Below are 17,158 nucleotides of genomic sequence, written 5' to 3'. Positions count from 1 at the left end.
GCCATGAACTATATTTAACTATTTCTTTTTACATTAATTAAAAGTAAAAATTTAGTTCCTCAGTTGCATTAACCACATATCAAGTGCTCAATAGCCACATGTGACTAGTGCTACTATATTGAACCATGTAGATACAGACCATCCGTTCCCATTATCTTAAAACTATTAGGCAGTGAGGCTCCAGACTCTAAGAAAGATGAAAAATCTTGAGAAATTTTGTCCTTATTTCTCCATGTCAAGTCTTGATGCATGTTTACAAACTGACCATGAATCACTGTTACCCACATTGTCCCACATTCTACTTTTCTTCTTCAGGGAGGAGGAGGAGGACATCTGGGCCTGCTGAAGGCTGGGTGTGCAGTGCACGGAAGGGAGGGGCTGGCTTCCAGTGCATGCTGCTGAAGTGGCTTGTGGCCCGGCAGGTGTCTCACTGACCTTTCACTTGCTGCTCAGGTCCCCGGGTGTGGCTGGCGACACTGGGCATGCTGACGTTGTTCCTGTGGATGTACTTGAGAAACACCTCAGCGTTCCGCCGTGCCAGGGTGCAGGCCTGAGGGAAACAAAGGCGTGAGGTCCTTGTCCCCTCTAGGTGTATAGGAGCCAAGACCCCAGGGGGGCCTCCTTTCACTCTGTAGGAGGCTCAAGGACTTAGCAGTGATGAGGGTCCTGGAGGAACCTGGAGGGGAAGAGCCATGGCAGTCACTTCTGGTCCATGGACGCTCCTATTCCAGTTTAAGAGGCTCACACGTCTGAGCCTTCCTTGTGTCTTGGGCCTCTCCTCTCTCCTTAGAGAAAAGTCAGACACCCGCTGTGCCCTGACTCCCTATGACTCCCTATGTGTTGATTTGCCATTGCTGATGGTCACTCTTGGGCTGGCTTTCTTCTGTCACAAGAACATCCCTTCTGTGACCACTGGTGTAAGCCCAGGAGATATAAACCTGTTTAACATTAGTTTGATTTAGACTTGAGCAAGGAAATTAGGCAAACATACTTATTAACCATACTTTCTAAATCTAAATGAAAATTTCCAACGTTTTGCAAACTTATTTGCCTTCCCACCGAGCCCTCCTCACCTAAGTAACACTCACAAGCATCCTACATTGGGGAATAATGATCTACATGAAGAAGTAAGATTCTCATCAGCTTGGACTACAGACAGGACAGGTCACATCCCCCTGTTGTAACGGTGGTGAAGAAGGCTGTGGGTGCCACAGGGGCAGGGCCCGGGAACAGCTTGGATCTGGAGTCTGGGTCTACTGAGAATATTTCTAGAGTCTCTCAAGCCCACAAAGTTTCTGGATTTCTCCAAAAAAGTAAGTCCCCCTCCTTTCCCTTTTGATAGTACTCCAATCTTTAATATATGGCTTTCAGAATTAAATGATCTCTAGACAAAACTTAAATTTTAAAACCTTTTAATACTTTGCCTCTGTTCCTGCAAATTACATAACTGAAATTATTATATAGTTAATGTCATGGAATTATAAAACTACATAATTTTATTAATGAAAATGAGCAACAAAGGCTTTAGGATCTCTGGCAGAAAGCCTGCTGGGGTCCATGAACTCTGAGGCTCGTGAACGCAACAGCCTGATGGCAGTCCAGTGCCGAGGAATCTAAAATGGACCAACTAGTGCACACACATGCGGAGCCTGGCATTCTGCAACTCCCACAGTGATGGGGAGTTGTTCTCCGTGGTTGTAGGAGCATATGGAAAACATCAGGCCAGAGGGCTTGCTTTTTTCCTTCTTCAAAAGAAACATTTTCTTTTACTTTTATGAAGAAATATCTTGATGCCTCTATTTAAAACCATTAATGTTCTCTACTTAAATCACACTTTGTTTTAAGCTTCATTTGTGCACTAGGAAAGGCTTTCTAAATCCCTGTACAGAAAAATTTCTATTTGATGTTATTAGTAAGAGCTCATTACTAAGGGTTCTAACCAATACCAGTGCAGACACCAGATATATGGGAGGAGGGCAGGGAGAGGACATCGTAAAAAAACAATAAAACTGAAACTCAAAGAGGTGGTCAAATAGAGAAAATCCCTAATAAAAGAAAGGCAGTTAATTATGGAATTGTATAAATTTAGTGGCAACATATCAGGGTATAAAAATTCTCTTTTATACTTTCAGAAACCTCAGAGGAAGCAGAACAAAAACCAAGAAATTTAAGGGCAAATGGAGCCTTCAGATAAGCTTGAACAGGAATCCTCTGACAGAGAGGATCAAAGGCTGGGGAGGAGGCTCGCAGCACTTCCTACAACCCAGACAGCCTGCATGGGTCAGGACTCCACTCCTCACCCTCTCCCCAGAAGCAAGGGTTTTCGCAAAACCCCCAGGGGGCATTTCCATCTCAACACATAAGAATAGTTTATTGGTAATTGATAATGTCTAGATGAATAAATAGGGTATATAAAATTACTCTTTTAATTCTATTTTTTAAAGATGTATTTTACTTGAAACGTAGACTTGAGAGGGAGAGAGAGGAAGAGAGAGGTTGTACATTCATTGGTTCACTCCACCAACTGGCTGTAATGGCCAGGAGTTGAGTCAGAATGAAGCCAGGAGTCTGGAATTCCATCTCTCACATGGGTGGCAGGGCCCAAGTACTTGGGCCATTTTCCACTGCATTCCCAAATGCATTAGCAGGGAGCTGGATCGCAAGTGGAGCAGCCTAGACTCTAACAGTGCTCCTATGGGATGCAGGTGTTCCAAGTGGCTCCATAACACTGGCCCCATTTAATTCTATTTCTTTTAAGTATCTGCTTACTTATTTGAAAGTCAGAGAGACAGAGACAAAAGAATAAGGTTGGAGTCTGAGACCTTGCATGACAATGTCCTCTGACCTTAAGAAAGGCCTCCTTTTGTTCCAAATGTTTGCTGATAAGTGGGATGACGTGGTCCATCTCTGTTGCTGGCCCCAGTTTATCTCGTCCACCGCACCAGTCCTCATCTCTCCGGTATTCTTGTTCTAAACTCTCCAGGACACTGCACACCTAATGAATCATGGAGGAAAAGAATCAGTGAGTTAATTGGTCAGGAAGTATCCTCTGAGGACCTTCAGCCCACAGAACTCTCCACAGGTGACACTTGTTATTAAAAGTTCAATTTGTAGAGTTGGAGTATGTAATGCCCTTGGGACATCTAACAGAAAGCCAGGAGGCAATAAGAATCCTGTGTCCAGGGCTCAGGAGACAGATTACAACTGGAGTTACAAGTTTGGAAATTATCTTCTTATAGTTCATGGCTGAAGCTGAGGCTATGAGGATTGATGAGATCACCTAGGAGTGGTAGGCAAAGTGAGAAAAAAAAGGACAAGCATTTGTCTGAATTTCAAAGTGTTGTAACTTCCCATATATTACACTGGTATAACCTCATGACAGTCCTGAATCAGGTAGAACAGGAAATGAGATGTGGAGAAGCCATTTGACTTGCCCAATCATCTGCATCTGTCCCAAAGTTAAGTAGCCACAAGCAGCCGTAAAGGAGGAAGTTGCTTGTTGTGTGGTTTATGGGTCATAAATCTTTCCCCTATGCTGGGGAAAAATGTCCTGGCTAAAATGTCTCAAAATCCTACCATAAGGCAATTACATTTCCAGGCCCTCTATTATAAAATACACATTACCTTATGGGGGAAGACAAATTTAGGTTAAACTAAAAAATAGGTAAGAAGTTCTAACAATGCTCATAGGCCATGCTAAATGACTTTATAAATGAACTCAGAAAAGAGCGGAAGCATTTTGAAGAAGGTTAGGAGGGAAACTTAGGTCAGGTCCTGCAGTAGAAGACCCATGGCAGCCTACTATCAGGAGCTAGGGGAGGATGGATTACTTGTTTAGATATGGCAGCAGGGGAGCAGCCCTCCTCTGAGGAAGTCATCCCATCTCATGAAGGAGGTGTCCTTGGACAGGCTGCTCATTGAGTTAGGAACTGAGGTGAGAGCGGAGCTGAAAGACGTCCCAGGCAGCACACCCACGCAGCCAGACAGGCTTCCCACATCCTGAGGTCTGTCCCTGAACTCCAATGACTTCTCAAGCCCCACCTTCAGCACCACATCTCTTCATGCAAAGCAAGAAAAGGTGCAGGCAGGCTCATGTCTTGAAATGAAACAGAGTATGGACATGAAAATGTTTTAAATAAAGGAGTACTTGAGATCTGTCCTATGTTAGGACTGGACTTAGAACAAATCAACTTGAGAGTAAAAAGAAATGAGAAGATTATAAAGTGTAAATCCTTTAACTTAATAGGTGAAGAAACAGAAATCCAAAGAGATAAAGTAACTTTTGGCAAGGTCAGCTCAGGGTCATATTTTCTGACTTTTAATCCAGTGCTCTATCGTTATCACCATCTTGATCTGTCTCAAATGGAAATTTGTGTATGATATTAGACAGGGATTAAGCCTCATTTTTTCCATATGGATTTTAGTTATCTGGCACTATTTGTTGAAAATACTTTTCTTCATTCACTGAATTTCTTTGACAGAAACCTAGTGACTGTACACATGTGAGTACACATGTGAGTCTCCTTCTATGACATCATTCTGTTCCATGGTGCCTATTCTTAACACTGGTACCATTCTGTTCTCATCACTGTGGCTTTAGAGTAAGTCTTTAAATCAGGTAATGTTGCCCTTCCAACTTTATTCTTCCTTTTCAGAATTGCTTTGTCTATTCTAAGTTCTTTGCATTTTATTTCCATATAAAGCTTAGAACCAGTGTATCAGTTTCTATAAAAACTCCTGTTGGTATTTGAATGGGATTGTGTGGAATGTATAGGTCAACTGGGGAAGCTCTTTATTATGTTAGTCTGCTGCTCCTACTTCTGTGGCTATCAAAGGCATCATTTTTCTGAAACAATAGGAAGAAGGACTGAGAGATGTGGAGACTGTAATGCAGGTTTCAGGGCCCTCTGATGGGCATGTTATATTTGCTCCAAGACAGACTTTCCCATGGTCTCTGTAAGTCAAGCAGAGGGAAATGTTTCTTTGATCTATTTCTACCAGGGAGCAAATCAAATGAGGAAGTTATTATACACCAAATAAAATTACTCTGCTTTAAGCCCTGATTTGAAAAAAATAAAGAGCTCTCTAACACCACCCAAATCATTTAAAAAGTCCTCTTAGCACTTGGACATATTGTTGTACAGATGTAATGGTAATGTCTCTGCTTCTTTATGACCCTGTTATACGTATCTCCTGCCTTTTCTCTCACAGCTGCACCATTTTATCAGTTAGGCTCATAGCTCCCTACATACAGAGGGCTGTGTTTTCCTGTATTAGATTGGGAGCCCCTGAATGAAATAGCAGCATGTTTTTCAAGCACTGCATAATACCTAACTGTGATAGACTGTGTTATTGTTCAGCAAATATTCAGCCTCTCCTCTCAACTCTCATAGGAGGCACTGCGGCCTCATTGACTTGTTTCGGCCAAGTGGATATTAGACAATGTGATGTAAGCCAAGACTTGAAATTCACTCATACAGTAGATTTTGGATTCTTGCACTCTCACCTTTAATTATAAATGTGCCTTAAGCAGTTGCTGGTTAAAGAGGACAAGAGACATGGGAGCAGATCTAGACTCAGTCCACAGCCTGAAGCCTGGTTCTACCAAAATAAGCTGAGATCAACTCAGTCCCATATATTTAAGCAAACAAACAAACAAACAAAAAACCAAATATGTACCATTTTATATCACTGTGTTTTGGGGTGGTTTGTTATACAGCATTATTGTGTCAATAGCTAAGAGATATGTTTCTCAAATCTGGTATTCAGCATATGCATGATTTCTAATCCAACACCCCATATGGAATTGATGAGTTTGAGAAATTTATGAGAAATGAAATAAATGATCCACTGCTCTAATAGGTGATAAGCAAACCAACTGTGATGTTTTTATAAACCATTCTCCTATTCCAGTCAAAGGCTAGCACTACGGACTGGCGTCTTGCTGAAGTAGTTTGTACTGCAGAATTGCAATGTGAGGCAGGAAACAGCTCTGTGTTAACCTCAACCCAGCATGTCCCATGTCCTCTTCTCTCACCTGTTCGGAAGTTTTGTAAAAGGCCACAGAGGCATTGACCAGTTTTAGCCGGTCTTCCATCTTCAGCATGAGCTGCTGCCAGTGGAGGGCCACCTTCTCAGCACATTCTCGGATGGCGTCGGCATCGTAGTGGCCAGCCTGGAGCAGTGCCTCAGCTTTCTGCTGTACCTGCAGGGCGCTCTGGTGTGTCTTCTGCAAGGAAGTGGCATGAAAGAGGGACTGGGTACGAGGGGAGGAAAGAGAGGTCCGTGGGAACAACCCAGGCGTGGTATGGGAGGGGGTGGAGTGAGGCGTGAGTGGAAAGATGCAGAAAAGTTAAAGAGCTTTAAATGACTGATCTGTTTTTGTCATGATGATCAATACATTCATGTTTTTAAAGCATATTTTAAAGCCAAGAATATCACATATTTTCTCTTATCATTCAGGGCCCTGACTTCTGAGCCCCTCCTCTCTTTCTATTTGTATCACTATATTTTAAGGACATTTCTGTTTCTCTGGTTGAGAAACAAAAGTTGTGTATAAATCGGCTCCCTGATTGGTTCATAAATTTGCCTTTTCAAATCTATTCATTAAATTGTTAATCAGTAAATTCTCAAAGGAGGTTGTTGATGCAGTCCCATTTTACAGATAAAGTCCTCAAGCATAATTTTAAAACTTCACATAATACAAATCTAAAATAACAATGCAATCATTTTACAGGTTAATAAGCATTCGAAAAGGGTTCCAGTAGAAGGAATACATTTAGCAAGTTAGAAAAACTAAAATGTAACCTCTCACATCATCCTGTAGCACCTTCACCAAGGGAGTGGAGCAGTATGCTAGGTAATTCAGCTCAACACACAATCCCCACAAAATTTATGTTTGCTTTTAGACGATAAGCATACATCTTTGCATTTGTAGAAAGCTTGTTTTCTTAATGCTGTCTGATCCAGGCTGTATGTGCTTTGCATTCTCTGAGCTCACATTCATTGCAGGAGGTCAGGAGACCAGGCTGTAGGACTGCATAGCACAGAGAGAATCAAACGGGATTCAAGTTCCCTTAGACAAAGTATTGATACAGATGACCCAAATTAGAACATTAGAGACCACTGACTTGCAAGAGCTGATATTCCAACCCTAACTTGTGGGGCTGTCCCAGCCTAATGGTGTAGTAATAATTTGGTCTGTGTACTTTTAGGAAAGTGTAGCTCAGCTGACAGTGAACAGGAAAGGATTAGAAAGTGCTTGCATTAAGCGACTTCTAACATATTTTTGAAAACTTTCATTTTATGCTCTAAATATCCCACCCTTTTCTCAGTTCAAAAGCCTCCAGTGGTTCCTCTACTGCTATGACGCTACATCCAGACTTTGTAGGTTGTCATCAGAAACCCTTCACACTGTGGTTTCAGACCAATTCCATGACATCATCACCTACTACTTCCTCCTAAAACCCCTTGGAAAACACGTCATACACATTCATGCCTTTGCTGCCTTTATCTTTCCTGACTCTGATTAAGCCTCCTCCTCTTCCCATGGGCGTTCCAGCTTGCCTTTGAGACTCAGCTCAAGTCTCCTCTCCTTTGAGAAGCCTCTTTGAACAGCCTGAGTCTCACTGAAGACCACCTTCCTCTGAACTCCCAAGCTAGTCATTTAATATTTGGCTGAGTCTTCCCAGACTGTGAAACTCTCAAGGCAAAGATAGCTTGAAAAAATCATTTGAACAGCAGTCATTCATCCCGTGTTACATTTTGTGCTCAACACTGTGCATATGCATATATTTTCTAGTTCTCCCAAAACTATTACAAGATAAATATACTATTCCCATTCTACAGATTAAGCAACCAGGGCTCAGTTGGTTAAGTGAGCTGTTCCAAAACACACAATCTAAAGAGTGATGAGATCAGGAACAGGACTGTTTTGACCTATCCCCAAATCTACATTCTTTCCACTATATCACACCACATCAATTTATCACTAGCAATCAGAACAGTATATAGTATCTCACTCAGAAAAAGCATTCACCAAATCAACATTAGGGATTATGATAATTGTATGGCCTCCTTTAATATAGAAAAGCAGCATTTAGTTATCATCATTAAGTCCCGGGAACCCCATTCTTCTTTAATTTCCTAAGTGATAAACTCTTAACCATTGGACATAATCTTTGCTTTGCTAAGCTTAAATCATTACTTTGCATTTATTTCTATTCTCCATTATCTAATCCTATTGAGTTTTATATATTTAAGACACAGATTATCAAGGACATTCATATTTAGTAGGAGTACACAGAAGAAAATTGAACAAAATCAATTGAATTTATTATCCAGTTTTAACTACTTCTTCTGGTATAATACTTGTGTTTAAAATGCATAAGAGGATTTAAAATAACTAATGGATTTTAAAATTGAGCTTATCTTTATAAAGTTCACATTTCCTAAAGATTTAGTAGTGGCATCTTGGGCACTAGAAAACAATAATAAAGTTCACTTGATAAGCTATGCTCCTTCTAGGTGCCATGTACTGCTCTCCATTCTGAATGGCTCCTGGGAAGTTTTCCTAAAGCAAAGGTTACTTTAAGGTGAAACTTCTAAGCTTCCCTAGGAAGACAAAACCTTTAACCCAATGAGGCCACTCAACCCAGGGCCGGCCGGTAGAGCTTTACCATGATAAAATGTTTATTTTTTCTGACTTAGTTATTAATTATTCCCTCCTTCACTGTTAAGAGCATCTCAGTCTAGACAATAAATTATATGACCACCTACCTATACCTATGATATTTCTTAGGATGGAGGAGCCAAACTATGCCCCCAGTCAGCAACCATTGTAAAGTAACAACTTCTAAATAGGGTAAGTCAGACCAGATGACTTACATCTCCTTTCTAATGGCTTAAATCCTGCCTGGCATATTTCTCCCTTGAGGTAGAACCTGGTCTACAAACACAGTTAGAGAGAAACACAGCCAACCAGAGAAAGAGAATATGCTGAAATTCTTCATCAAGCTGTCCATGCCACAGACCCTGTCTGCCTCCATTTCTAAGACCTTCTAGAACCCCTGTCTACTCTGGCATGCCCTCTTGAGACCACAGACACAGATCCTAGAGTTGTTTATCTCGGAATACCACATGCAGGAATGTTTGACCACGTTGTGCTCAGACACTCAGGACTACCAGTAGACAGTTATGCTGAGGAAGCCTCTATTCTGTAGGGCTGCAGCAGCATCTGATATGAATTAATACTGCATATACAGTCATGTGGAATGTAGCTGCTTCAATACCAGGGGAATGATTTACCCACTCTTCCACCAGTTCATTGAGATCTCAGTTTTGTGTCATGACACTCAGTCTTACTTGCCCAACATTCATTAGAGGACTGGCAATTTAATTCCCTGACACAGGGCATGTAAGCCTTTTTATTCAAGATGAATAAGGAGTACAGCAAAGGGCTGTCTTTTCTGCTTAGCATCCCTCACAGCTTCGTGCCATGCTTCTAATCTGATTACCCAACTTTTGTTGCTGCCTATGCCCATGGGAAACTGACCACTGGGTGTCTGATTCTTGAACAGAACCTGGTTTGACCTCACAGCGAAGAGACCTAATACTATTGCATGCCAATAGATAAAACAGAGACAGCTAATGATAATAAAACTTCTCTCCTCTGGTTAATTACTCTCTAGAAAATGTTTTGCTCATTGTGTCTTCACAATGAGCAATATATAGGTTCACAATATATAGGTTATTTTTAAATCTCAACTCCCAGACAGAACTTCTAGTACTAGTAATGGTTCCTAAAACATATCAAGCATCTTATAGAAACATTTCCTTCATCTTAATGGTATGTTTACACATCCTAGTTGGTTTCTGGAAAATTAAATGACTGAATTTTATCAATGCTAGTTTAAAAATGGCTAGCAGTTTGTATTTATTGTATTTAAGTTGAGTTATTGTATTTAAGGACTTGTGGGATCAGATGATTAAAATTTTATTTTTGCCATCCTTGTGTAAAAATCTGAGAAGATAACAGCTTCATAATTGTTAAATTAGGCTAAATTTTACTCTGGACATGAGTAACCAGTGTCTTTAAAGTTTCTGCTCTTTATCTTGTTTCCCAATGGTACTGAACTTATTTTAATATAGTTCCCCTGTCCCATTTTCTACTCTTTCCCTGCCATATCATTGTAAAACAATCAGCTTAAGTCTCTTTGGGAAGGAGAATGTCCTAGTGGAAAGGATAATTAAGGGTATTATTTAAAGTAAGACAAAATTTATATTAGATTATAAATGGAGCTTTATTTTAAAATAGGCTTTTAAAAAGTCCGCATTGGTGAACTTCTTCTGATTGCAGTTTATTCTTTAAATATGACTTCTGTCAGCATTCTTGACAGAATGCTTCTCTTGCTGGGAAGGCAGGCTGAGGCAACAGCTCCAATAATTACTGTCCTTCCTCACAGGCACGCTGACAATAGTATTTGGTGCTACTTGTAAACCAAAGGTTTAGAAACCGGATCTTAATTTACTAATCACTTTTGCACTTGTTTACCCTCAATTCTGAGTGATCCACTGAAAGTTGTCTCTAACCTTTTACTTTTATTTCCACATGGTACAGAGTCTATAACGTGTAAAATTCTCAGTGTACCATGGGCCTTAAAAGTTGAAGGTACCAATGAGCAACAAAGATTCTCATGTGAAGATGAACGCCTGTCTTCTAAAACGAGGCCTCCTCAGCAGCATGGGCCTCTGCATCTGCTCCCCCTCAACCCCTGGGTAATAAGAAGGCTCCCTGAACCAGTTCAGAGTCAAGGCTTCCCCACCTGAAAGAACAGCCACACCTTAGGGAGCCCCCCTGCTTGAGGCACACAGCAGAAAAGGGAAGCGAGGGCAGTGCAGCCAGATGTGGGTGTTACCTCAATGGCCAGCTGGAACTGCTCGTGCTCTCGCTGCAGCTGCTCTGCTTCAGACAAAGAGCTGGCATTGACCAGGCTGGCGTTGAGCATGGACTCTCCGTTGCGGATCCATCCCAGGACCTAGGGAGTGAGGACAAGCACACAGGTGAATGACCTCCCATAGCCTCCCCAGAGCTGCTGCTTTCTCTGATGGGTAGATGAGTCAGGAAGTTCACTTTTTTCACCATAGCAGAGAGGACAGGAAGACTAAAACAATGGAAATGGTCATCTCCCCAGTCTTATCTAGCACCTGTGCCATAAAAATACTTATTTCATGTACCTGCTTCTCTTCCAGATCCACTTATTATTTCCTCCCTTCATCATCCTTCTGTCCCAATGTCCTTACTCACTTAAACATTACTTAATCTGGTTGTACTGCATGTGTATTTCTGAGTTCCTTATGGAACACAAATAAATAAATTCCATCTGTTGGGAGTCTTTTCTTTTTAAAAGGCCCAATTTAAAGCATAACAACGTCTTGTACTCTTCCATACCTCCCATTAGAAAAACCCTCTTCCTTATCTAGTACAACCATACTATTTCTTATGTACCACCTTAACAGCATTCAGCACAGACTGCCTTGTTCTGTTATCTCAACTTTATACTCCATCTCCTCTTTGAAGTGTAAACTTTTTGACATCTGGGGCAATATATTAGCCATATTTTAATCTAACATAGTGCCTAGCCCAGTACCGTGCATATAATGGGGGTGATGTAGTAATATTTTGAAAGTAGTGGTGAACACCCAAGTCACACCTGAGTAGTAGGTCCAACAACAGACAAATATGAGCTTTCACAGATAAACTATCCAAAGAAAGCAGGATGGGGAAAGAAAACAGGCCAAAAAACATCAATAATTTATATACTAGATCATCAGAACAAGGGAGAGTAAATTATAATTGGCTTAAATTACTTAGAGGCTGTGGTTAGGCTGCAATCATTTTCTAGGTGAACTTAGTGAGTAGTGAGGGAAAGAAAACTCAGCTGGGAAATATTAGGATGGAAGAAGAAACAGCTGGCACTAAGTCCTAGGTGAAATGGAGATGTGGCAATTATCCAGCTAACATACTCAGTGTAAATAATACAACTGGAAGAGTTAGGCTCTGAAAATCTACCTGCTGTCTGGTCAACAGAACATTCCCAGATGTTCTCTTTATTAGGGAGTCTGAGAATTTGCTTGGTGAGAACATAAAAATTCTTCTGAAATTTCAAGATCAGTAAATACCATCCATCACCTCAAATCAAAGAAGAAGACACGACAATCTGTTTGAGATTTGCTTTCAGATTTTTTCCACTTAACTTCCTCATGTTGAACAACTAGAAAACTCCAACTCCTGTCCCGTGCCCCATAACTCTCTTAGGCATCTCTCAATTGTCATCCCTGGGCATAAAATGACCGATGCCTTATTGTGCATGGATAATATAGGGGCATAAATTCCAATGAAGTTGGGCTATTTGGACTCATGTTAATTCATGGCCAGGCTGGCAGATTGTGGATGAGATGCCAGTCTGCAAAGCAATTAGTTGCAGGAAATGACTGCTTTGAGTGTACGTGTGAAATGTTTGTAGTCACTGAAGGACTGCAGCTGGCTGGCTAGAGGGGCTAATAATTTTGAGAAGCTGCCTGTGAGTTTGGATCCCTGCAAGTCACAGATTCCATGCCCAAATGTGTCATCTCTTTGGGAAAATGCAGCCGACAATGTAAATTTTGAACTATGTCCCCTTGCTGTGATTCACTGCATTTTGCTTGGTTAGGAGATTCATTTGAAGGTGTCAGAATTATATGTTCTCCACGTGCATCACAAATCAATGCTTGCAGGGTAATTTGATTCCCTCTGGGCCTTCTGGATCTTGCAAGAATACTTTTTTCTCTAGTTTCAGCCGACAGGAAAATAGCCTGGTGCTAGGGGTACCCATTTACCAGCTTTCCACTTAGAAATATGAATATCATGGGATTCAGTCCTTCTTTTATTAAATGATGCCATACCCTTGCTCATTTTAATGTCCCAAATGCTGGTTATGACAGCAGACCAGGAATTTAAAGTGGAGATGTAATTTCTGTAAGATAAAAATGCATGTGTTTATATCCGTGGCTTTGGTCAAGGGTAAGATTGATCCCCATGAATCAGACTATCCTAGACATAGAGCTGAATTTGTACAGAAAAAGCATAATATTTGAAGTCAGAATACCTGGCTCTGTTACTTACCTGGAACCATCACTTAACCCCTCTGAGCCTCAGTTTTCTCCTGTTTAAAATAAGAATAGTTGTACCTTCTCTTTCTGCATTACAGGGTTGAAGTCACATATGAAAAATATAAATTCTAATGGAGAAGGTGGTTGTAGTGTTGGTGGCAATTGTTAGTTTGGAGCAAAGCTGGATAATGCTGTGATTAAAACTGGTTAGTTCTGTGAGTATACAAATATATGTGAGGAATACTGTAACTAGAATGAGAAAATATTGGTTCTACTATCTTGAGCGTGTGTGATCTTGGAAACACCATCTAATTTCTCCAGTACTCAGTTTCCCATCTGTAAATAGTGAATACTTTCCTTGCCTAAGGCACAGAGTGGAGAAATAACTGATATAAAATAGCATTTTTCAAGCCATAAAGTAAATATTTTAAATTGATCAATCATCATAGGCCACAATTTACCTAACAGGTGAGATGATCTTTAAAGATCATTTCCAGATGATCTTTAAAGAACATTCCACACTGCTTTAAAATCTCGAAGAGTGCCTCTACATCCATAGGATACCAAAGAAAATTAGTTAATTAGCAATGAAGGATGGGAAGAGTACTGGTGTGCAGGACTAGAGCAAGAATTCTGAACTTAGAGGGAAACTGAGAATACAGATCTACTGTTTCCTCAGGCCAAGGAAACTCAGATAAGTCCAAGTCAGGAGAGGGGTGGATTTGGGCAACCAGGTGTAGATATCTACAAATGATGATTCCACCTCCGTGAACAAGCTGGACCTTGTAACTACCCAGGCTGGGGAAGCTGCTTATAGATGGCTGTGTTCTTGAGGTCAAACCTACAATACAGCTATGAGGTGCACTGCACTTAGGGCAAATGATTTGAAGGACTGCTACTGAAAATGACTTATAAGGGATAGTTATTTCTGAAACTAGCTTCAGGAAAAAAACACCAGTTCCTCAGATGGCAGCAGTGAGCCTGTCGTGTTTGTGATGTTTTGCAGTTTTAAAAACTCAGGATCTGTAAGAATGCACATGCTCATCCTTCATAGTTTTACAGACTGACCATGTTTCCTCTTAATTATCTCCATTCTGAAACAAAAGGATGCACTTGTTCCTTTGGTTGCCCCTCCTTGGCTCTATTCCACCTCTGTTCTAACTTTTATATACACTCAAAAGCACCAAACTGAACACAGTATTCTCTTTGGGAGTATAAAGACAGGTTAAAATTTTTTCTTTTATTTTGAATGTCTATCTTGATCATATGCAAATTTTGGCCAGCATTTCGTTCAAGGAAGCAAATTAAGCCACTCTGTCTTTAGTAGTCAAATACGGGTGATTTTTTTCTCCATAGGTTAGGGACCCAACATCCACACCAGCTTATTTTCTGCTAAATACACTGCTTTGCAGGAATACATATGGAAATTCATTTATTTTCCTGCACATTATGTAGCTTTTAAAATCTTTCTGAATTATCTAATAAATGTAAGCTCATCTTCACCAGAGTAGTCATCTTCCTGGAAGCAAACAGAGCCTACTGTGGGGTTGGGAGAGTCCTGTGAGGGACATCTGGGGGCCCAAGGAGCCTAGGCTGTAGGCTGCAATAAGGGGAAGGGTTCACACCTCTCCCGAGATGTTTGGGTTATCTATCTTAGACATCAAGCCCTCTGTAAACCCTCAGAAAGAAAATCAGTGGCATTGATCTATTTCATTTGTTCTGTATACTTGAAAATAATTTCAGTCTAACAGCTTTGCCTTCTTCACTCATCAAAGCTTCAGTTTAATATACTTTTGATGTAACTAATCTTCAGGTTATGATGGCCAAATGATCAAATCTAAATCTTTAATCGATGAGCTCTAACAACAGAGCTGTATCATAACACACTATTGTTCTCTCCCTTTCTGTCCCCATTAATGACATTTCAATTAAGGTGTCCTTTTTCTTTTTTGAGAGTATATTCAACAGAGAAACTCTTAAGCTAGTATCTAAATTTAGCCTCACTAATCAATACTGACATCTAAATTAACTCCCCCTTTCCAAGTGTCAACAGCTTCCAAATCAATATTTCCTGCTCCACCAATTTCTATCAAACACAAACGCCTTCTCTGAAACTGGATCAGATGATTCCCTAAAGAAAGAGCCCACATTGACAAGGAAAACAAGTCTGTCTAATGAGGCATGGTGGCTTAACCAAGCAGCTGTCCCTTAGCGCCTCAAAGGGCTGCTGTCCTCTGCAAAGGCCTTGGTAGGTTTCCTCAGTCTGACTTCAGCAATCTCAAGCTACAATCCCACAATGAATCATTTTCACCATGGTGGGGAGAAGGGATTTTCCTAACTCTGCAGAAGAGCTTTTTCTTTCATGTAACTGATACAAGAATGAATGGGAATGTATATAGATATTAGTCCATCTAACATCCTTTACAGAATGTATACTTGGAGAATGAAAATTCATTTCCATTTTACTATTCTAAAAAAACACAATTGTAGAACTTACCAATGATACTAGGACAAAAAATAGAAACTAGGAACAGAAGCAAAACTATAAGTTTCATTTTAAAAATCAAATAGGGGCCGGCGCCACGGCTCAATAGGCTAATCCTCCACCTAGCGGCGCCGGCACACTGGGTTCTAGTCCCAGTCGGGGCGCCAGATTCTTTCCCGGTTGCCCCTCTTCCAGGCCAGCTCTCTGCTGTGGCCCGGGAAGGCAGTGGAGGATGGCTTGGGCCCTGTACCCCATGGGAGACCAGAAGAAGCATCTGGCTCCTGCCTTCAGATCAGCACGGTGCACCAGCCACAGCACGCCAGCCATGGCGGCCATTGGAGGGTGAACCAACGGCAAAAGGAAGACCTTTCTCTCTGCCTCTTTCTCTCACTATCCACTCTGCCTGTCAAAAAAAAAAAAAATCAAATAGGAATTATTTTCCTGTTATCTGTTTTGTTGAGATGGTCATTTCTACCACGTTCAAATGATGGAAATAACCAGGTATAAAAGCACAGGAAGAATCTGCAGACCTGTAGAAGCCCTGTTGACCTCAGGCAGGTGCCACCTTCTCTGTCAAGCCGAGGCCTCTGTCTTCTTAGACATGCTGCTGGTGAGGCCAGGACACCTCAGACTGTGTTCTGCCAAAGGGCTCCTTTCTATTCTTCCTGAAACCCTGGGTGGGAGTGAGGCCCATAGAGGTAAACTGCAGGAACCTGTCCTTGCGATGCCTGGGCTCAAGTCTGAGTTAACTTACCAGGAAGCCCTGGGAGCACTCATCTGATGTACTTCCATTTCCTCATTTGTAAAGTAAGCATAACACCACTTTCCCCATGGGCTTGTTCTCTTAAAATGAAAACATAAATGAAAAACTACTTCTCATATGAAAAGAAAATATTACAATTACTATTGAAAGTCACAAAATTTGTGTATTCATTACTGCTCTCAGCCTGCTAGGATTTCTACCACATCCTTGTCCACAATGTGTCTAGAGATTCAAGTGTGATCCCAGTGTAATTAAGCAGAAAACAACCTGATGACAGCATTGTGATCTGACTTTGCATGGGGTTCAGGGACTTCATCTGCATAGCAGCTGAATATGGGTGCTGGATGAACACCAATTGAAAGAAAAGGGAAATAGAGAAGATAATTTTGCCCGTTCTAACAAATAACGATATAATAACTATGACCCAGGCATTAGCAGAGAATACCCTGAAAATAAGGCTCCTAGCAATAGTTAAAAAAATATGATGCTTTTGTCCCTTGTGTTATATAGACTTAAATCTAAAAAGCTCCAGCAGCCACTTATACACAAGAAAAAAGTGTTTAAAAGAGGAACACAATTATTCTTAGGTGTTTAAATTTTAACTGAAAAGTGATCCCTGTTAGGAATTTGGAAAACATTATGCTGAGTGAAATAAGCCAATCCCAAAGGGACAAATACCACTTGTTCTCCTTGATAGGTGACAACTGACTGAGCACCAAAAAGGAAACCTGTTAAAGTGAAATGAACACTATGAGAAATGG

At 40.9% G+C, this 17,158-nt stretch overlaps 1 protein-coding gene across 38 annotated transcripts in view; it reads right to left on the bottom strand.

Annotated features, from left to right (window-relative positions):
• Positions 1-17,158, bottom strand: part of KALRN (kalirin RhoGEF kinase) — a 777,940-nt gene that overhangs the window by 288,237 nt on the left and 472,545 nt on the right. For 28 of the 38 annotated variants that reach the window (XM_089331826.1, XM_089331827.1, XM_089331831.1 and 25 more), the window contains 4 exons: positions 10,917-11,036; positions 6,038-6,256; positions 2,846-2,995; positions 436-550 (listed from right to left, as the gene is read on the bottom strand). In XM_089331826.1, the coding sequence (XP_089187952.1) occupies positions 436-550; positions 2,846-2,995; positions 6,038-6,256; positions 10,917-11,036 (604 nt within the window). The remainder of the gene's footprint in view (positions 1-435; positions 551-2,845; positions 2,996-6,037; positions 6,257-10,916; positions 11,037-17,158) is intronic. The other 10 variants (XM_051859225.3, XM_070072222.2, XM_051859228.3 and 7 more) reach the window with 1 other exon arrangement.

Source organism: Oryctolagus cuniculus, chromosome 4 (genome assembly GCF_051225735.1).
Source record: "Oryctolagus cuniculus isolate XC-2025 breed Fujian yellow rabbit chromosome 4, ASM5122573v1, whole genome shotgun sequence".
Classification (NCBI taxonomy): Eukaryota; Metazoa; Chordata; class Mammalia; order Lagomorpha; family Leporidae; genus Oryctolagus; species Oryctolagus cuniculus.
This window is presented reverse-complemented; position numbering and strand designations above follow the sequence as displayed.